We start from the raw sequence: 22,340 nt of genomic DNA on the forward strand, positions 1-22,340 counted from the left end.
GAACATAACCATACATTAACCGTACATTAACGATACCTTAAAGGAGCTACACCATGAATTTAAAAAATAATAATAATATTTGATATCATATTGTTTATGTCCCTCAAACGTTTTTCAAAAGGTTTGAGCCTAAATCAAGCCTCAGATATACTCATTCCAACTAACTTCTCTCTGGCTTATAAAGCACTTTCACCTGCAATACCACATTGTCCTGTTTGGCACGGGGCGCTATTGAGCCAGTTTGTATGCATGTTATGTCCTGGTTCTGTGTGGAAAAAGTAAAAAAAAAAAATAAGAAAAAAATAAAAAAAAATGAAAAATGAAAAAAAAAAAAAAAATGTTTTGGGGGGATTTTTTTTTTGTTGGTTAGAACTGAAAAACGGGAGGAATTGTTCCCAGACGTGACGTAGGGTGGGGGAACAAATCTGACGGACTGTTTTCAGACCAATTTACATAAAAACCACAGATAGCCTATGAAAGCCTGCATGCTCGAAGTCGGGTATTTGTTGGAACAGAAGAGAGGTGGGGGAGACCAAAAACACACAAAAATGAAGAAAAAGTTAAAATTCATGGTGTAGACCCTTTAAGTAAATAGACAGTAATACAAAAATCAAAAAAAAAACAAAAAAAAAACATGTCGTTCTCATACAGATTGTCACTTGCCATACAAGAATTGTCAAATTGTTAGTTCACCGTCCCATACCTAAGTGTCCCCAGCCGGGAAGTTTTGATCAAAATAATCCAGAAATGGCTGCCAAACCCTGTGAAATTTCTCAACAGAGCCCCTGGTAGAATATTTCATCTTCTCAAGTTTTAGATGAGCCATCACATCTCCGACCCAGCGTCGATGCGATGGAGGACTGGCTGATTTCCAATTGAACAAGATAAAGCGTCGAGCCAATAAAGAGGAGAAGGCCACAGCATCAGACTGGGCGCCAGAAACAGTCACTTCACTAGGGACCACCCCAAAGACCACAACCAAGGGGTTAGGGCAGATCTCTTTGTCACAGATAAAAGAAAACGTCTCAAAAACAGAAAGCCAAAATTGTGATAATGATGGGCATGACCAGAACATATGGTAGAGAGTGGCTGGAGCTTGATGCCACCTGGAGCAAGTCGGGTCAATATTAAGGTAAATCTCAGCAAGTCTGCTCTTAGAGAAGTGTAACCTATGAAACACTTTGAATTGGGAAGGCGGTGGGATGAGACTATTCATGGTTAGCAGCATACGCAGGCAAGCGGAAGCAGCAGATACAGCAGGATCTCAGCAGCAGCGCAGCAGCAGCAGCGCAGCAGCAGCAGCGTCGGCACGTCAGCGCAGCAGACAGCGCAGCCGGAATGAACAGGTAGGCAGAGCAGTACTTATAACCCACCGACCAGGAGAAGAGTGCATGTGACTAGTCACCTGATCGGTTGGCACAATCCCTTGAGTTGCCTGGCCTGAACTAGCTCTGTAAACTGCGCCTCATTTATGTTATGTAGTTATGATATAGGATACTCTGTAAAAAAAAATAGGGAAAAAGAGAAAACCGTAGATTTTCCTAAGAAAACACCTTATATTTTGTAGATAGTAACAGTATTCTAAAACAGAAAAAACATGACTACTATACATCTCAAGCATATTTCTTGCAGTGGAGTTGTCCCTGCCATTATGGTGGTGGCGTTGATGTACGTATGATCCAGTATATGTATATTATGTGTATGATTAAAATATGTGGTTCTCAAAGTGGGGTCCTTGAGGAGGTTCCAGGGGGTTCCCAACTAAATTAGTTATAGCATCAAGATCAGTTTAACCACTATTATATTGTGTTGTGACACATTGTGAGCTTGTAGATCTGCTTACTTGCCAAACACATTCATTTAGAGGTCCTTAACATGAAAAAAGTTTGAGAACCACTGATTAAAATAATAATAATGATTTGACTGCAGTGGAGAACAGGTGTTTATGTGGGTGTGGTGCAGACTGACCTTGATGAGTTGGGGTCCTGGTGGTGTGAGCGCCCCCTGCTGGGACAGATAGGGAATGAATGGCTCCTCCATGAAGCCACTGCTGTCTGACTGACAACTATTAGTTCTGAGTACACCCCCCCTCACTGAGAGAGAGAGAGAGAGAGAGAGAGAGAGAGAGAGAGAGAGAGAGAGAGAGAGAGAGAGAGAGAGAGAGAGAGAGAGAATCAGGTCACTAGTTTGTGAGAACAGAATCAGTATTCAGAGAAGAAGGCAGCGTTATATAAACTATTTTATAATGCTTTCCATTCAGAAAACGGAAGAAAAAAAACATTCATTGCTAACATGCAATACAAATCAGATAAATGTGTGTTCAACTGCATTAGGATACTCTTTTCAAAGCAAAGAGTCATGTCAACAATTGATCTTTGAGCAGTCACCTTAAACATATCACAGGAATTAAAGGATTCACTTCCAAACAAACGTATCCTTGACTTTATCTGCAGCAGGTTAAAAGCCTCATTCATATTTAGTTGCTGAAATACAAGGACACTTTTTTTCCACCATGGCCCCTTGTACAAGGACACTTTGGTAGAGGTTTAGGTTGTGTACTTACCTTGTAATGATGTAAGTAGCCCATTAGCGATATTATTATATTATGTCCTTTGCGCAGTTGATTAGAAATATATATATTCAAAAATAGTGTCTCACTGGCTTCCAAACTCATTCTTTTAGCACATAAACAAACGCAAACAAAGCTAATTCGGACACTATATAACACCACACAAACAGCTGTGGGATTAGTTTCGAAGGAAAATGTTAACTTCCCTGTAGAATTTAAGGCAAGGAAGATCTCATGACAAGGTACACAACCTAAACCTCTCCCAAAGTGTCCTTGCACTTTGAACGCGATGCCTTTTATTTAAACACCTCAGCTTAAACCTGCTTCCTTTCTAGGCATTATGCATATCTTATCTGATGTTTTATTTCTCTATTTGAATATCCTGTTGTTTTTAAACACCTTTTTTATGACTTATGTAAAGCGCTTTGAATTGCCTTGGTTTATGAAGTGTCCCAGTGTTCACCAAGTTACTCAGGAAGAGTAATAAGTTTGCTAGTACTTATTACTCCTTTAAAAGGTAATAATATTACATTACTTATTACTTGATATCAAGAGTAATTTATGAGTATAACACATTTTTTATGACTTGTGTAAAGCACTTTGAATTGCCTTGGTTTATGAAGTGTCCCAGTGTTGACCAAGTTACTTAGGAAGATACTAGCACTTATTACCCCTTTAAAAGGTAATAATATTACATTACTTATTAATTGATATCAAGAGCAATCTATAAGTATAATAAGTTATAATTTATACAATACACTTTATGTCATCATTTTGCAAGAGGGAACATGCTTAAAGAGATGAATCTGGCCTGGAAAAAATATCTATCAATAAAGTATTCAATAAATCAATCAAAAATCTAGAAGGTTAAAATGTGTGGTCCGAGTAATTTAAATACGAGTTTAAATTACCTGTTTTAATTAGTACATTGTATTAAATTGTATTTGTATGTCCAATGTATTTGCATTAAGTTAATATAAGTATGACAAAATGCATTTGAAATGAAATAAAAAAAGATTATACAGAATAATAATTGTTAATGTCCCTTTATTATTACATTTGTGACTATTATGAGTTATTTGAGTGATGGGGTTTACAGTATATACTACAGGTGAGAGTGCAGATACGCCATGTTGCGCCCTGGAGTAGCCTAAGTATGGAAATGTAGTGGCCCCCTCCATCATCAAAGTTGCCCACCCCTGTTCTACACCTTTGCATGAGTGACAGGAAAGCTGCGTTGTGACGCGTTCTATTTGCACACAGCCAGCAGCAACTCATTATGAAAATCACCTGAGGCTGATAATGTGTGTCTTTGCATTCCTGAACCGCACAACACTGCACTGCAGCTAATGGAACTTTGTGGAACACTGGAAAGTAACATAAGTACATTTACTCAAGTTCTGCACAATGAAGTAACATTTTTAGGTATTTTTAGGTTTTAGGTATTTTTAGGTTTACTTCATTTGGGTATTTACATAAATGTTACTCCGCTTCATCACAAAGGCAATTATTGCAATGTATACTACACTGCAAATATTTGAAGTTTAGTTACAATTTACTTATAACTACAAGTTGTAACTAAAGTTAACTTGTAGATCAGATAGTATCGGTGAACGTTCGTCCCAGAACACTGATGCTAGTTAAACATCTGAGTACTTCTTCCCAAGGCTGTAGTGGGGATATTTTTAACAGACGGAATGCTATTTTAATGTCACCTGCACGCACGTGAACACATGCACAATTGCACATACATTTTAGTCTGATGTTTGATTACAGCTAGTTTAGCAGTTTTATTTTTAGTTTGGAATTGACCGGTGTTAGTTTCATTGTTATTTCATTTTGATCTTTTTTAACATCTTTCAAGGACTGCCTTGGTTTATAAAAGCTGAAAAGGGTAGAATCACAATAAAAACATTTACGAAAAAGGTGAAGAAAGTATGTACAGTTAGAGGGGGAACAGCATTGTGTAAACAGAGCTACATGTACAGTATGTCATATTGCAACTTGGAAAAACTGGCTTACCAAACCATTCATTTTAATTAGCTGTTAGAAAGTTATACATGTTGGCAAGGGTAGCTTGGTACTGTGTAAAGCTTTTTGAAACAAATAGCAGCAATCCCTCAGGATTTTACAGCCACTTTTGGGACAATTAGCTGCATTTTCCCCGAATCTATTTCAAATAGTATACAAAGATCCTCAGATTTCAAATGTGTTAAGGTAGCGGCTCCGTGCACGTGCATTAGGTCTATGTCAGAGGTCTACTCGGAGTCGGTACAGGTAGTGCAGGAAACACATGATGATTAGTAGTCCTTAAGGTGGTTGTATTTGCACATTGTTGTATTTCTCCCAGTAGGTATGGGAGTTTTTTGTCATTGGTCATGTTTTCAAACTGACTTTGGGTGCCTGTAATCTGTGGGAAGTATGTGTCTTTGTGAGCCAGGGAGTACCATCCTGACTAAGAATCAGCCTGGGGGCCGGGGACCACTGTTGTGTTGGGTGGGGACATGGGTTAAGATTAGGGTTTTTCTTGAGTTGCACACGTCTACAAGCCTGAGATTGTAGGTCTGCTATTTTCACTATTATTGATTTTCTTTTGTACTTTTCTTACAAAACTTTTTAAGTATTTTGAATAATTAAGTATTACTAAAAGCATGTACTCCAGTATAGTTAAACTCACGCGTACACACTTGACTGAGGAACTTCCACTTAAAGAGTAATATTTGACCAGGAGTATCTGTACTTTGACTCAAGTACTGGGGTTGACTACTTTGTCCACCACTGCTTGAGAAACGTAGAATTAAAAAGGCTCAGCTACAATGAATAACCTTCCAATGGCCCAGAAACATCTCTGCTCCCTCCAAGTGGAGCAAATCAACTTGACTGCTGTTTATATACAGCCAACGCACTGACGGAGAAAGAGACTGATTTTATCCCCGTCATTATAAAAGGATGAAAAAGAAAGCGAGGGGCGACCGGAAACACGGATGAGAGGAAATGACCACGGGGCGGGGGAGAGGCATGTAGTGGTTCAGAAAGAGAAGGAGAGAGAGATTGAGACAGACAGAGAGACAGACAGAGAGAGAGAGACAGAGAGAGAGAGAGAGAGAGAGAGAGAGAGAGAGAGAGAGAGAGAGAGAGAGAGAGAGAGGATGCATTTGTTTTAAATACATTTGAGCTGCTATTTGTCCCAAAGGTTTTAACCATGCAACACATTGAAATATTGCTGCCATTTATCTCTAAAGTTTATCCCAAGTTAACCTTTCCTACGTGTATAACAATTTCTGACAGTAAATGCACAATTCTCAAGGTTTTGTAAGCATTTAGCAGAGAGAGAGAGAGAGAGAGAGAGAGAGAGAGAGAGAGGGGGAATCCTATGTTGTATATAGAAGCCAGGGTAGTGTTTAAACAAACTACCGCTTCAAGCCTCCACTCATGAGTCAGACATCCACTCAGGCACGCTCTCTGCGTGTGTCTGCGTTTCACTTTGAAACCTACACCGGCAAACGACAAGACAAGAAAGCAAAAATTGAAGCGCCCCCTCCTCGGCTAGCTACCGTTTCCTATCCGATACGCGAACAAGACTTAAAACAGCTGTTGAGAAGCACACACTACAGCATAAGGGAGAGAGACAGAGAGAGGGACTGACTGATAAGGAAAAGCACTTTGCTATCCAAATAGGAGAGAGTCCAACTGGGCCCTCTTAAACACTTAAACCATATATAATTAGTTGACCCAGGAATCTATAATTGCCCCCCTAATTTTCTCCTTCACCACAAAACCTTGTCACCAAAAATATCCGATATACAAGCTCACAACGCGTTGTGTTGCGACACGTTGAAGTGCCCTTGTTTGTTGAAAGGCATCTTATTTGCCGATACTCAACTTGTTGAGTGTCGGCCGTTACAGTTGTACATCCCCTAAAAAAACAAATATGTTCAGTGGTGGACAAAGTTCTCAACCCCAGTACTTCAGTCAAAGTATAGATACCCCCGGTCAAATATTACTCAACTACAAGTGAACGTTGCTCACTCAAATTTGTACTTGAGTTAAAGTACTGGAGTACTTGCTTTAAAAAAAAAAGGGTTACATTTTATTTGAAATGACCAAAACTGCCTACCGATGATGTCATTGGTAGGCAAGTTTCAGAACAGAGTGAGTAGACAGAAATGATCTAATAGTAGTTGAAGTACAGTACTTAGTTACTGTCCAGTACTGTTCATACTTCATGCCCTACCTGTGGTCTCAGCTCCTCCAGTGTAGCTGCTACTGATGCTGCCTTCATCAAAGCTGAGAATCTGCAACAAACAACACAAACCATAAAAGTGTGATTATACTTGATTGTGTGCCATTTCACAAACCGAAGTACTGTACAAGTTCACCATCTACAAGCTCACAATGCATCATGCTGTGACGCATTGTGATGATTTGTGAGCTTCTAGTTTGGCTATTTTTAGGAACATTTGTGAATAGGGCTTAGGTGATTAAATACTTAAGGTATTTGTGTTTATTTTGACTCATTTGTTTGCTTATAAGTTAAATGTTCTCAAATTCCACTCCAACGTCGGGATAGCATCACGCCTAAAAAGCCGGGCATCTCGGGCTTTACTAAAATAATATATGTCCACAAGCTCACAATGCTTCGCAATGTGATGTGTTGAGAGGAGTTTGATACAGGAAGAGTTCTTTTTTTATGTTTTTTATTTTATTTACAACAAATAAATTGAATTTGTAAAATGGTGTGAAATAATGTAACTTAAACATGACTTGAACATGCACAGTACATCATTATCAGACTTTTCTTGTGTATGCCCAAAATGACTGTCTTTACAGGTTTTGTAGCAATTATACAAACTAGACCATACCCGGTCGACGCATCCGTGGGGGGATATGCGCACATGATCTGGCAACCCGGGAGGCGACATTGTTTGACACATAAACGCTAATAAGAAGCTGAGATTTGATGAAATTGAAAAACGGGCTGCACAGTTAAGTTCAGATGGTAATGGTCAATGGCTGTGTGCAAAATCAGAGCAATTGCTCCAGCCAGTGAGGAGAACCGGGTAGTGACACCACTACAAACACACGGACAAACAGAGGTTACTAGAATTACAGTAGGATATTAGGCCTTAAATGCCATATGTTCAAGCATGTCATATTATTAAAGTATATTACATTGGGGGGGGGGGGGGGGGGTAGCCAATTTAACATTGAGGTGCACACAATGTTTAGACGCCCACTGTTCCGGTTACTGAGGAATTGATCATATTCTCACGGTGGTTCATATACCTCTTCCATTTCAAAGGATTCTCTGGCCTGTCCCTGGCTTCTCTTCCTGGGTAAGACAGCACTGGGTGGAACAGGAGGAAGATGTAGACCCTCTTTCAGTGGCTCCAGCCTAGGGGGCGCCCCGTCCTGGGAGACAACAGAACACATCAGGGTTATCATAGATAAATACAACTGACCAAATAACTAAAACTAGGATTGAAAAATAAATAAACAAATAAAAAACAGCAACAAAAACACTTAAGTTAACTGAAAATAAAAACAAGGCTTTACAAAAAGCAAACTAACTGAAACTGTATTGTGTGTTCACCAAACTATCTAACTAACACAAATCATAGCGATAATGTCTGTAGTTTTAGTCTTTGTCAATATTTCATACAAGAGCCTATAATATGTTCAAACATTTTCAAAAATATTTAAAAGATTCTACAAGCTATTTTCACTTTTTCAGCTATTATCACAATTTTTCTGAACTTTTTTAATCTCACCAGACTAATTCATATTACAATAATAATAAAATAAAATAAAATAAAACTAAGCTAAAACTAAGCCTTTTCACCAAATAAAAACTAGAGAAACCCCACTTTAAAAGCAAATCAAAACTAAACTGAAATTGTGAACAAAAAGAAGAAAAACAATAATAACCTCGGAACACACCCGGGTGGAATCATCTGGACCATCGGTGCATTGCTCCTCGGCTAGCGGCATCAAACCAGCGTTCTCCTGGAGACTGGATCGTGTCCGCTTCAGTTGCGACCTCTTGTCACCGATACTGCATGGTGGCAGGGGTGCAAAGGAACTAAGTACACTTACTCAAGTACTGTAATTAAATACAACGTACAAGGTACTTTCACTTTTCTTAAGTATTTCCATTTCTTGACACTTTTCAGATTGAAAATGGGTGAAGTGGTCTTTTAAGTAAAACAATGAAGTAATTCACCCACCACTGGCTGGTAGCAGAAGTCTGTGTTGTGAGGCTGGGGTTGGTGGAGGCTCCCTGGTCTGGCGTGGGGTCCTGTGGACAGAGGTGGACAGTAACTGAGTACATTTACTTGTTAGGTATACATTTTTGGAGTTTGATGTGTGTCTCTTGTTTGTTTGTTTGTTTCTTTGTTTCTTTGTTTGTTTGTTTGTTTGTTTGTTTGTTTGTTTTCCAAGCACATGACTTTCACTCGCTACATTTCAAAGAAGGGACTCTTGGGACCCAAACTTAGGTATATTAAAGGTATAATAACTTAGGTATAATACATATATTATTTATTTACCACCACCATTATACATTTGCCCCATTTCAAATACTATTTTTGAAAATGTTTTTAACATTACTTATTCATTCATTCATTCATTTGTGTGAAATGTTCTAAATTTCTATACAGCAATGCATTGACATTAAAAAGAAAATGTACCGTCGTTGCCTGTGCGTTCTGCAGCTGGCCTAGGGACTTTTTGGAGGCCCGGCGCAACAGCGCCCCCATGCGGCGACGCCTCTCGCGGGCCTCTGCGCTCTGATCCGCATGAGACAGAGCTCCAGGTGGGGAGGAGGGGGGTGTAGCTCCTCCCACCAGCGAGGAGAACGCTGTGGTCACCTGCTGGAGTACCTCCAACTGCCTAAAACGATCTGATGGAACATTGCTTGTTATTCACTTATTTTCATATGTTTGATTGTGTTCGTTTAATGTGTTAATAGGTCATTGTGTGTGCTTCCCATCCACACAATTAAGCAATATTACACTAGAGGGTGTGCTTTACCATTATTACTGTCACGACAGTGATGCAGTCAGGAACGAGCCGCATCCGCGTTCCGCAAGCATAACTGATTATACAACAGTTACCATCAGAATGAAACATATCACAATGTATTCATATTGTGGGGCATTTTGCTCTCAAAATAACAACCTTTTTACGAGCTTGTAGATCTGCATTAGAACACAGGTTCTATTTTTTTTTTTTACATAACCTGAAAAGTTACGGTTTTGGAAATATGAGGTTTCCAACGACAATCCACTGTAGTAACAATGACAGTTACTCACTGCTGACATCAGGGATTTCCAGGTATATAAAGTATAGTATATAGTTACTATTACAGTTACTAGTAATGGGATTACTCACTGCCAACATCAGGGTTTTCCAGGTCCAGCCGGTTCTTCTGTGCCTCCAGGAACACATGGATGTTGATTCCTCTGGCCTTGGACTGGAAGTTGATGAAGCGTGCCGGGATGCGCTTAGAGATGTCTGGCTCATCACAACCAAAACCCAGATCTAACAGAACCTCTTCTGGGTCATCATTCCATAGGTTCAGAACCTCCATTACACTGTGGAACATCATAGAGAGTACGCGCACGCACGCACGCACGCACGCACGCACGCACGCACGTACACACACACACACACACACACACACACACACACACACACACACACACACACACACACACACACACGTAAACACCGGTCCTCACTGATGCTCATTATACTATGCACCATGTCTGTCTCCTGTGTCAATTATATAAAGATGGGTAAAACATTGGCGAAGTGGTCCTGTAAGTAGGAGATATCTTAACCTGAGAGGTGTAGAGTGGCTGGAGAAACCAGAGTTGAAACTGTTCCACCTGCTGACAGCTGGACTGTTCCTGGATGACCTGCAAGACATGGACACAGTCATGGACACAGACATGGACACAGGTATGGACATGTGGTGTCTAAGCCCGTTTGAAAAGTATCAGAGACCCACATTAGGTCACAAACACTATAAAGAAAGGCTACAGCCCCGCTTGGAAACAACACATTTGAACACACAAAACAAATACTTCAGTAAACTTCTCCCGGGTCCTACTAAGTGCTCTCCAGCCGGAAAACCTTTCCAGCTATTCCTATTCACTGAATAGGTTGTTGTGTACTACACAACTCATCTAATAGATATTTTTACCGAACCAGAACATCTGGGGCGCTCGTATATAAGTGACTAGGCCAGGTCAAATATTGATAACGAGAATCTATTTTACAAGACCTATACCATCACTGACTGAAAGAGAACGTCTCTATTCAGTCCGCTGAATGCTATTTCGTGCTGTCCAGGGACGATAAAGAGTCTTAAAAGTGAACCACAACAAGCTAAACGTTACATCATACTGTTTAACTTGTATATTTAATTACTGCATGATTTGAACCATCATAGAGTAACAAATATTCCGGGTGAACGCAAATGTGTCCTCCTCTCAGCAAATGCAATCATGTGCTTTCAGCAAAACAAAGGGGGTTAAACAAAAGCGTTCAACCGGAGACGGTGAAACACACGCTTTCAACGCTTTTGTGTTTAAAGTGTATGCCTCGCCTATGTGTGTATAAAAACACAGCGTTTCCTCAGGGCTCCCAGCTCGCAACATTAAAACCACCCGGAGACAACATGCGTTTCCGCCGGAAACAAAATGGCTAAGAGGAGGTTCTTTTTTAACTCACCGCCATAAACACGGACAAAACTTAACATTAAAAGTACAATTTAAACATACCCCCAATGAGACGTCAAAAATATGAACAAGGTACCAGGCCAATGTAGTACTGTGCACTGTTTCTGTCTAATGTCAGTACCTATATACTATACACATTACTGCCTCCGGGGCGGGGTCTTAACACCCGCCTCTCATTGACAGATCGATCATCCAATCGCAGAAGCTCTAACTCCCTGCAGCAGCCGCTGCCGGGAGATGTGTACCAAATTAGTATGCGGGCACAACAGTATTCAGTTTTTAAGCATATATCATAAACAATACATTTGTTACTTAATTTCATTAGTTAAACAAATCTTCGTTCAATTATCCACATTCAATATTTTGCACACATTAAAATAAGACCAAAAAGTATTCCATTAAATCATTGCAAACCAAAGTTACACGCATATAGTCCTATTTAAAATACAGTTTCATGTTTGGAGCTTTAAGTGTAAATAAACAATTGTCCACTGTGACTTTATCTGTACTAAAATATAGTTCTATGAAAAGAAACTTTAAATAAAGACTATTGTCTACTATTTCTCATCCTGAGTCTACTTAGAAAAAGTTACATTTACATTAGCCATTGCTTAAGTCTGGTGACCTTTGGCTTTTCACAGTCAGGGAAAAATACTGCAACTCAACTTTATATTATCTTATCTATGTTTCTTACAAGCTTGCTTTTTGGCTTCCAGCAGCTGTTTGACCTGTCTTGGAGAATCAGTAAAAAAGAGGAACACATGATTAGTGCTATTTACATTGATGACTACCCTATGTTCTTTATCAAAGTATTTCAGTCAGCCTTTGAATCTTCATCAGGTGATGTACTCATCACACATCTCTATGTAAATGTGAGGACTGATTAGTCCTTTGTTAGGCAACCTCTGTCCACTTGGCTGGCACAGTAGATTTTGAGTGAGTCATCAATTTCTTTAATCTAGTTCCTTATTATTACACTAATGTGCCATAGCAAAATAACCTGGTAGTAATATTCTCATATTTAATAACTACTTGTAGTCCTGAATATACCACAGACACAGTCATGGACACAGACATGGACAAAACATGAACACTGTTACGTGTGTCAGTAGTGACTGTGGAAGAGTGTCAGAGAGTGGTAGCAGTCCTGTGTGTCAGTGGGTACATACACACATGTCCGTTTGCGACCGTTCCGCGACCGTTTCCGTTCGCCGGAAGTCCCATCCACTCCCATGTTAAAAAAAAACGGGACCGTCCCGTTTTTTTTTTACATGGGAGTGGATGGGACTTCCGGCGAACGGAAACGGTATGAAACGGACGCGAAACGGTCGTGAACGGACATGTGTGTATGTACCCAGAGTGGTTCTGTGAGTGGGCGTGGTTACTTCCAGGTGCTGCCTACAGTATCTGCTGAGTGCTGGATGTCCCTTGGCCTAATTGTTGTTAACTAGTTGTACAAACTCTTGTTTTATTTTTGTATTGTTTTATTGGATCTTGTTTAGTTGATACACTTATTTGTTTTAGCTCGTGCTCATTTGATTTTGCTATTTTGGCTCATCTGTTTAAGAAAGTAGGTAGCTGATATATTGCACTTTTACCTTAGCGCTAGGTATACTCTTGGTTGCTTGTTTTTGCAGGAAATGCACTTAAGACTTCTGGTGATTAGTAGTAAGTAGAATGCACTTATTGTAAGTCGCTTTGGATAAAAGCATCTGCTAAATGACTGTAATGTAATGTAATGCCAATCATCAGCCCTTCCAGTGATTGGTTGGGGTTGGCTACTTAAAAGCGCCAAACACCTGCGAACTTCGTTAGTACTTGCAGTAGTGCTGTCCCCTGCCATATTCTTGTCTATGGTTACATAATTTGCTGTCCCTATTTGTGGTCGTCTTCGTTAAGCTTGCTTGTTTGCAAGTCTTTCTGGAGATACGTGTGTGTATATATAGTTTGTGGTGGTTTGGGTCCAACTTGTGAATTGTTTGAACCCACTAAATAGTAGTCAGAGCAGCCTGACTGACAGTTTGGGCTTGCTACTGCTAAGGAAGCTTGAGACACCTTAGCTTTGATCAAACACTGTTGTGAAGATGGTAGTACTATGGCGCCAGCATTTTGTAAATGCCAACTTTTGATTCAGATTAAACTAGAGTAGTTATATTAGATTTCTCATGTCATTGTTATTTCATATTAGGACAGTTGAGAGGTTTAAAAGCAATGGTAGGTTTGTACTATTGTCTACTTTATGTTTAAAATTATGTTTAAAATGATGTGTGAAATCATGTCTAACAATATTTAATTGTCAAATCATGCAAATCTAACACAAAGAGAAAAGAAATGGGCAATAAAAACCAGACTTCACTTTCCAACCGTATGTGATAATCCTTCATTTCCCCTAGACCAAAGGACAGACACAGACACAGATATGGACACGGACACAGACATGGACACAGACCAGACCAGACATGCATAATCATCAGAATCGTTTCCATGTTGAAAAATGATCATACATTTTCAAATATAATATTTACAAACTTACAGCGCATTGCGATTCAATGCGTTGCAAGCTTGTAAATGGGCTATTTCCACATCTGTTTAAGTAAAGTTAAGAAATTATGTAATTTCTTTGTATATTTAAGTATTTTGTCATTACTGCCCCGTGAAATTTCATGTTTACGAAGTCTAAACCGTCCCTCAACCGTCACTTCACAATAATGCCATCTGGACAGAGAAGTGCAACTTTGAGATGCGAAAAACCTCACTTAAATAGAAGTTGTGTCCACTCAGCCCATTGCAGCATTAGGGACTGTGTCCACAGATTTTTTTCTTTCTTTTTTTAGCTGCCAGCACCTTGCCGCTATGCATTTCTATGAGACGAGTGTTGAAAGTGTAGGGTAAGTGATATTTTCTGTTAAAATAAGTGTTAAATAGCTCTATATTCTGAGCTCAATGTTTATTTGACTCTGTGAGTGTACAAATGGAACCTTACGGGGCCAAATATTGTACTTTTCACTGGTAGATAAAACATAAATTAACCAATTAAGTTAGTAGTTACTTTGCAGATTTGCATCATTATTATAAAACATGCGTTTAATAAAGCCCTATATTATCCTATGGATATTCAAAAATAGCCGATCAACAAGCTCACATGTAGCTATGCATAGCAGTCTGTAGATCTGCTATTTTAGGGAGAAAAAAAGATATTTTGAAGATATAAGATATAAGATATAAGATATTTTGGAGTAAAGAATTATAATGCAACTTCCTGCATAATGAGTACTGTAAGTATATTTTTATACCGTTACTTTTGTACTGTCACTCAATTCCAAGTTTGAATTACAACCCTTAGTTGTAACAGTAACCTAAATTGTGGTATTGCTACTTCTACATAAAAAAAGATCTGAGTACCCCCCCCCCCCCCCCCCCCCCCCCGGCATTTACTTACATCTTCGAGCAAGGTAGCCACGATTAGAACCCAACCATCCACTCTGAGCTGTTCTTGGATAATTCTGAGGCAGCTGATTCATATTGTCCTATGTTGAGCTGTCTAAGTATTGTCATAACTTTCCTAGTTATCTTTCGCTTGCTATGCAAAACCACTGGCCCACGTGCTACCATGGACATGCCCAGGTGTGTGTGGAAAGTAATTAAGTACATTTACTCAAGTACCGTACTTGAGTACAGTACTTTTTCAGGTACTATTACTTTAAATGAGTATTTCCATTTTCCGATATGTCGTACTTCTACTCCACTATGTCAGAGGAGATATTGTAGTTTTTACAACAATTATTGGAAAACATGAGTTACTAGTTACTTGTAGATTTAGATTATTATTACCAAACCTAAATTAACCTGATTAAACTTAAGCCCTATATTACACTCAACTTGTCTATAAACAATATAACAAACTACAAGCTCACAACGCGTTACAGTGTGACACATTGTGACACATTGTGAGCTAGTTGATTGTTATTTTCAAAACATTTTAAGAATTTGGGGGAACAAATTTAGAAATTCTGCATGATGAGTACTTTTACTTTTGATAATTTAAGTACATGTGTACTTTGACTCAAGTAAAATCTTTAATACTGGACTTAACCCTAACTCTACTTAACAGAGTATTTCTATATTCTATACAGTATATATATATAGGAAAATCTGGGTACTTCCACCACTGCTGTCTTGCGTTGGTAAGCGAGGATTTTCTAAGCAACGGGTTAGGTGTCATAACTTTTATTTAAATTGAGGTATACTATAAATACATAAATAAAGGTATGTAAATAGGTAATCCTTTCACTTGCTATGCAAACAAATCTGTGTGGACGTGACCAGCTGGATGCAGGGCTGGAGCTTACATCCCTGGGAGGAAGAAGTACTCACAATGCATGGCGATGTGATGCATTGTGAGCTTGTAGATCAGCTATTTTCAAAAGTATAAAATAGGGCTTAATTGTTTAATGGATGTTTTGTAATAATAATCTAAATCCACAAAGTAACTGAAAACTAAGGTTTTCAAATAACTGTAGTAACCTAGGTAACTAGTGAAGTAAAAAGTACAATATTCGCCTGTGAGATGTAGTGGAGTAGAAGTGTAAAGTATTAAAAATGGACATGCTCAAGTAGAGTAAAAGTTCCTCAAAATTGTACTTAAGTACAGTACTTGAGTAAATGCACTTAGTTTCCAGCAGTGTCAGGGAGGGTGGTGCGAGTGGAGAGGTGATGGAGGTAGGTTGTATTTGCATGGTAAATATAGGGTTGGTACCTGTTCTTGGCAGGTGCATGTGTAATCCACCCGGCCGTACATGGGCTTACATCAACAGCCATCAATCATTGAGGCAAAAAGTGCTGGGGCAGACTTAACCTTACTTACTTACTTACTTACTTATTCTTTCTGTCTTTCTGTCTTTCTGTCTTTCTTTCTTTCTTAAAATAAATAACATAGAAATAGAAAAAGAGTATTTTTACCCCCTTTTTTTCTCCCTCTCTAGTCATTATACCAATTAATTCCTCCCCACACATGTAAGTGTTGCCACTGCTGTTGTACCCCGGTGGTTCTCAAACTGGGGTCTGGGGACCCGCAGGGGTCCTTGAGGGGGTTCTAGGGGGTCCCCAGCTAAATGATTGGTAACTCTGGGATTATGGGGGTCTGTGGCCTATGAGTGCATAGTAAAAGGGGGGTCCTTGAAATTATATACGTTTGAGAATCGCTGACTTACAGCACCGTTAATTTAATTCCAAAGAACTTGAGAGAAGAAGGCCTACTACAGTATGATAAGTATGACGCATGTTGTGCTCTATGCTGTGTGAAGGAACCACATATAAAAGTGTTAATATGGAAGAGTTGTCTGCCAACACACAACTTAGGCAAAAGTTTGATGGATTCCAGACATGTCTGGCATGTCTCATATCAGGCACGCACACGCATGCGCACACACACACACACACACACACACACACACCCACAAGTGCGCACTTTTGTATTACTATACTTGAGGGCATCAACATTTCAGCAAGGCGGGTGGATTAATGTCATTTTTACATTCTTTTGTTCTTTTTTTTTACCCCAACCCTAAAGGAGAAAATAACCGACCTACAAGCTCACAAGCTGTGAGCTTCTAGATCAGATATTTTCGGTGCATGACACCAGCACTTAACTAAGTATACAGTAAGTCAAGCATAACTCCAATCGTAACCCCTAAACCTAACCTCTAAATGTCTAATCCTGAACCTAACCTGAGTCTTTTCCTAATTGTAATTCCAATTCTACCAATATTCTTTAGAAACAGATATATTGTGAGGACCAGGAAAACGGTCCTCGCTCACAAAGCTGTTCGTAAATGTTCTATTCAATGATTCATGAAAGGGAGTGTAGAGCCACAGGTGTATCTCATGATGAATCCCAGGCTGTACGTATATCACAAGCGCGCTCCTGTGTAGATCATTTGCATTGTTCCACGCCCCGTTTAACAATTTAACACCATAAAAGGCAACTGGATATAAAGAACAGATTTGCAAGTTTACAAAGTGTCGCGTTGTCCCGCATTGACAACTTGTACATCTGTTCTGTCTAAAAGCGAGTCCTACTGAACAATGCTCACCTTTGCTGAGGTAAAATGATGATGCTGGAATCAAGGGCATAACTAGAACGCCACTATCCGATTTAATCGCGCTTTATTGATTAATGAGGGGAAAGATGGCATCAGATGGTAAGACGACTTATAAGGCTATTGTCAGTGGTGGAAAAAGTACTCAAATTCTTTACTTAAGTAAAAGTATCAATACTGCAATATAGAAATACTCTGTTACAAGTAAAGTCCAGAATTCAAAGTAAAAGTACAAAAGTATTGGTATCAAAATGTACTTAAAGTACCAAAAGTAAAAGTACTAAAATGTTTGAAAATAGCAGATCTACAAGCTCACAATCTACAGGCTCACAACGCGTCGCATCGCAACGCGTTGTGAGCCTGTAGATTGGCTATTTTCAAATAGCCTAGGTATTAAATAGGGCTAAAGCTGTTCATGTATGTTTCATAATATCATAATTTATATCTGAAAGTAACTAGTAACTAAAGTTTTCAAATAATTGTAGTGGGGTATAAGTACAATATTTGCCTCTGAGATGTAGTGGAAATTGGAACTACTCAACTAAAGTACAAGTTCCTCAAAATTGTACTTAAGTACAGTATTTAAGTAAATGTACATAGTTACTTTCCACCATTGGCTATTGTGTGGTGTTCATGTGATCAATATTATACATATAGCGCAACATTGGAGGTGTACCTGCCTCCTGCGATATAAGGCATGATAGTCCAAATATGTGAAAGTGTGGTCACACTTGCAGAAATGGCAAACACACTGAGGGACCTAATAATTCAGCTCTACATGTGTCAATTGAAAAATAAACACAATATTTTTTTAATTTAAATTTCTTTTAAATGTGATGACAAATGTTGGGCAAATAACTATTTTATTTGAGGTTTGGCACTATTGTAATAGAATTTTCATGAAGAATAAGGCATTCTAATAACAGATACCCATGGTTTGAGGCATTTAAGTCTGGCCCCGTCCCGAACAGACGTGAGTTTGAGTGTACATACGGCAAAACCAACAGTCAAAATGAAAAGATGAATCAGACTGTTTGTACAAAAGCTTAGTGAATGAGGCCCCATATCTATTTCAAAAAGTCTACTATTTGCCCATACGCACGCACGCACGCACAGTCTTTCTCTCTCTCTCTCGTTCTCTCTCGCTCTCTCTCTTCATTTAAAGGACATTTTGGTAGAGGTTTGCGTTGTGTAGTTATCTTGTCATGATGCAACTCCAAATATTGGTGATATCTTCAATAGCTGCTCTGTTCATTAGACATGAATGTTTTATTCATTTACCCGATATAGTCTCCTCATTGACTTGCATTGCACAGTGAAAAATATATCCCAAACTCTGAGATGTAGTGGAGTAGAAGTAAAAGTAAAGACAACTGGTAATACTCCAGTGAAGTAAAAGTAACTCAAGTTGAGTAAATGTACTTAGTTACTTTACACCACTGCTAATTGCAAACTGTTAATAAAGTATTCAATCAATCAATTAACCCATTAAGACCTGGAACGCATCTGTGTCACTTACGATTTCTTTGGCTATTCAAAAATAGCAGATATATTTTTTTTAAACTGTTTTTAAGAATCGCCTCAGGTCTTAATGGGTCAATGTACAAGTACACCCCCTGGACATGACTCTAGAATGTCACAGGGACCCCAATCCAAACCTTGATGCTGAGTGCCAAGCAGGGATGCAGTGACTCCCATTTGTATAGTCTTTGGTTTGACCCGGCCGGGGATTGAACCCACGAGGCCACAGAGTTGGTACTATTTAAGATATCGCACCAATATTTGGAGTTAGATCATGACAAGGTAAGTACACAACCCAAACCTCTACTGAACTGTCACTGTGCTTTAAACAAATGTTTGATGTCTAGCAGGCATATCTGTTCGGCTGTCAGTGCTGTCTCTCTCTCTCTCTCTCTCTCTCTCTCTCTCTCTCTCTCTCTCTCTCTCTCTCTCTCTCTCTCGCACGCACGCACGCACGCACACACACGCACAGTATTTGTCTCTTGACCTTGTTGTTTCAGAGTTCTTCTCATTCTGATTGCACTGAACACTTTTAAGTCGCTCTGGAAAAGAGTGCTGCTAAATGTCTAAATTGTAAATTGTGAAATGTTTAATTAGAAATTGGGGGGACATTGAGCTTTATTTATTTTATTTTGTTATTTTTGTACGCTTGTTTTTGTGTTCCCGCGTGACTAGACAAGCGCTGCTATGTGAAGGCATTTACAATCCTTTCTGCATTGTACAGTGGTCTCCCTCCTCGTCTATTTGCTTTTATTTATTTAGTTAGACATCTTGTTAGGCTTTCACTGTCATCACACCGTTCCATTTTACAATACAGTGACAGAGCTTCCCTCTCCCAGTGGTTCACAACATGTTTTTCCTTGGAGCACACTCCCCCCCCCCCACCACACACAGACACGCACATAGTTATCATCTGACAGATAGTGAAAATAGCCAACATACAAGCTCACAGCGCATTGTGAGCTTGCGCTATTTTTTGCTATTTTTAAAACTATATATTTTTTTTTATTAAAAAAAGTTGCAAACTTTTTTACAAAAATAGCTAATGGCATGCCCTAAATAGAGATGACAGGTTGACTATGGATAAAGCAAGTTATGAAGTAAGTTATGATTCTGTGCAACATAAAATTCTGGACTACCTCTAAACAGACATGGCTCTGTGATCTTTGGCACCCCTTCCTTGGGGGGCCCAGACCCTAGGTTGGGAAACACTGCATCTACAGCGTTTAATCTGTGTTGGAAGGTCCCCAAACATTCTGTGCTACTCGGGAACCTTGTTCCGTGACTCGTGAATGTCTCTAAAGCCCAGTCCACACCATTGATTCGCAACGCAACAAGATGCAACTGCAACCACTTGCAACAGAATCCCCAAACTCTACCAGCCCTGCAACGGGTCAATTCAGACCTCTATAGCAGGGGTCTTCAACAGGGGGTCCGGGACCCCTAGGGGGTCCTTAGAGTTACTGCAGGGGGTCCGCCAAATCTTTTTGTGATATATATTTTTGAGTGGTGCCGAAGGCAACCACTCCTATACATGACTTTGTCCGTGTGTCCGTATGTATGTATGTATGTATGTATGTATGTATGTATGTCCACAAACATTGATGACAACATCAATACGGGGGTCAATACGGGGCTCATCAAAGGCACCACTCACTTCACACAGGGTGTGATTTTTTTCTTCATTAACCACTTGAACCCTAGCATCCCTATTCTGAGGAGAACTTTAGCCAAAAATAGCAGATCTACAAGCTCACAACGCCTCGCGCTGCGAAGCGTTGTGAGCTTGTAGATCGGTTATTTTTGGCAAAGAGTTATAGGTGTAGAGGGAAAAAAGAGCAGCAAAAGTTTATCTGAAACACAATGTTATACAATATAGAGGGGGTCCCTGCTTCATCTCTCTCTCAGCTAGGGGGTCCTTGGCCTGAAAACGTTATAGAAAACTCTATAGCAACTCATTGAATCATTGGCGTGGACTGGGCTCTACACTTAAAAGCAGAACACAGCTATTTTCGGCAGCTATTTTCGGCATGCACATCCATTTTACGTCAAAGTACAGTATGTATCAGGCTTAACAGAGAAGGTTCCTCCACAACTATCTGACATTTGACTGCTGTGAAGTCATGGTCAACCCTTTTAAAAAAGGGTTGACCATGAAGTTTGACAGCTGAGAAGTTCCTTACCGCAGAAATTCCTGGACAGTCCTGACTCCTTGTTGTTTACCATGTAATTCCTGGACGCTCTTCACTCCTTGTTTCCCATATAAAGAAGCTGTGGGGGAGAAGAAGTAGAAAAAGAGGAATTGGGTCTTGTTATCTCAAAATGAACCCAACCGGGCAGCCATATATCTAGAGCCATGGACAACTGTTAACATGCACAAGAGAGGAGAGCTGGTGCATGGAAGAAGGAATGCTTGGAGAAAGAGAGAGAGAGAGAGAGAGAGAGAGAGAGAGAGACAGAGAGACAGAGAGAGGGGGGAGAGAAAGAGAGGGAGAGATAGAGAGAGAGAGGTGACATCCCTCTTCTTTTTGGATTGCGTCAAGTCAGACTCATCCTCTCTTGGGCCGGTGTCAAAGGAGAGACCGGTCCGCGAGCTATATTAGGCAAGTTTCTAAAAGCTCTCTCTCTCCCTCTCCCTCTCCCTCTCCCTCTCTCTCTCTCTCTCTCTCTCTCTCTCTCTCTCTCTCTCTCTCTCTCTCTCTCTCTCTCTCTCTCTCTCTCTCTCTCTCTCTCTCTCTCTCCTGAGGGGGTGTTTGTCTTTGGACAGAGGCCTAATGTCTCTCTTTCTCTTCAAGGTTGTGACTCCTCCATTTGAGGCTGGCGTGTTGTCAGGGAACAAGTGCGCTGTGTGTGTGTGTGTGTGTGTGTGTGTGTGTGTGTGTGTGTGTGTGTGTGTGTGTGTGTGTGTGTGTGTGTGTGTGTGTGTGTGTGTGTGTGTGTGTGTGTGTGTGTGTGTGTGTGTGTGTGCGTGCGCGTGCGCGTGTGTGTGTGTGCGCGTGCGTGTGTGCGACCCTATCTCTCTCTCTCGATCTCTGTCTCATACACACCTTGTAGTATATTGTTTTCTGTTCAAAAGCCACATTCAAGACCACCCAAGGCCATTTCACCTAATGCTAACCCCTTAAAAAGGTAAATCACCCAAACATTGCATTAGCGTGAGGACAGGCTGCTAGCTGTATGTGTCTCATTCCCTGCTTTCATTGGTTTCGTCGTGTTCCTCTCTTCGCTGTCCCATCGTAGCTCACCTTTATGTGCGCTGTCATCTCTGTTATGTAACAGCTTGATGATGCAAAGGTAATAGACTAGACCAGTGGCTCTCAATTTTTTTTCATGTCAAGGAACCCCACATGTATTACAAATGTATACAAATGTATTTGTATGCAGACCCCCAACTGACAAGATTGT

The 22,340-nt window shown here is 39.9% G+C and overlaps 2 protein-coding genes across 2 annotated transcripts in view; one reads left to right on the top strand and one right to left on the bottom strand.

Annotated features, from left to right (window-relative positions):
• mtss1 (MTSS I-BAR domain containing 1) overlaps positions 1-22,340 on the top strand; it is a 656,873-nt gene that overhangs the window by 621,198 nt on the left and 13,335 nt on the right. The window lies entirely within an intron of this gene.
• LOC311048424 (uncharacterized protein) overlaps positions 1-22,340 on the bottom strand; it is a 51,133-nt gene that overhangs the window by 17,976 nt on the left and 10,817 nt on the right. Inside the window, exons 6-14 of the mRNA XM_084061682.1 lie at positions 21,119-21,206; positions 10,414-10,491; positions 9,962-10,164; positions 9,262-9,470; positions 8,797-8,867; positions 8,498-8,624; positions 7,856-7,981; positions 6,804-6,864; positions 1,969-2,093 (exon numbers count right to left, since the gene is read on the bottom strand). Coding sequence (XP_083917808.1) covers positions 1,969-2,093; positions 6,804-6,864; positions 7,856-7,981; positions 8,498-8,624; positions 8,797-8,867; positions 9,262-9,470; positions 9,962-10,164; positions 10,414-10,491; positions 21,119-21,206 — 1,088 coding nt within the window. The remainder of the gene's footprint in view (positions 1-1,968; positions 2,094-6,803; positions 6,865-7,855; positions 7,982-8,497; positions 8,625-8,796; positions 8,868-9,261; positions 9,471-9,961; positions 10,165-10,413; positions 10,492-21,118; positions 21,207-22,340) is intronic.

Source organism: Gymnoscopelus microlampas, assembly GCF_963454915.1.
Source record: "Gymnoscopelus microlampas genome assembly, chromosome: 7".
Taxonomy (NCBI): Eukaryota; Metazoa; Chordata; class Actinopteri; order Myctophiformes; family Myctophidae; genus Gymnoscopelus; species Gymnoscopelus microlampas.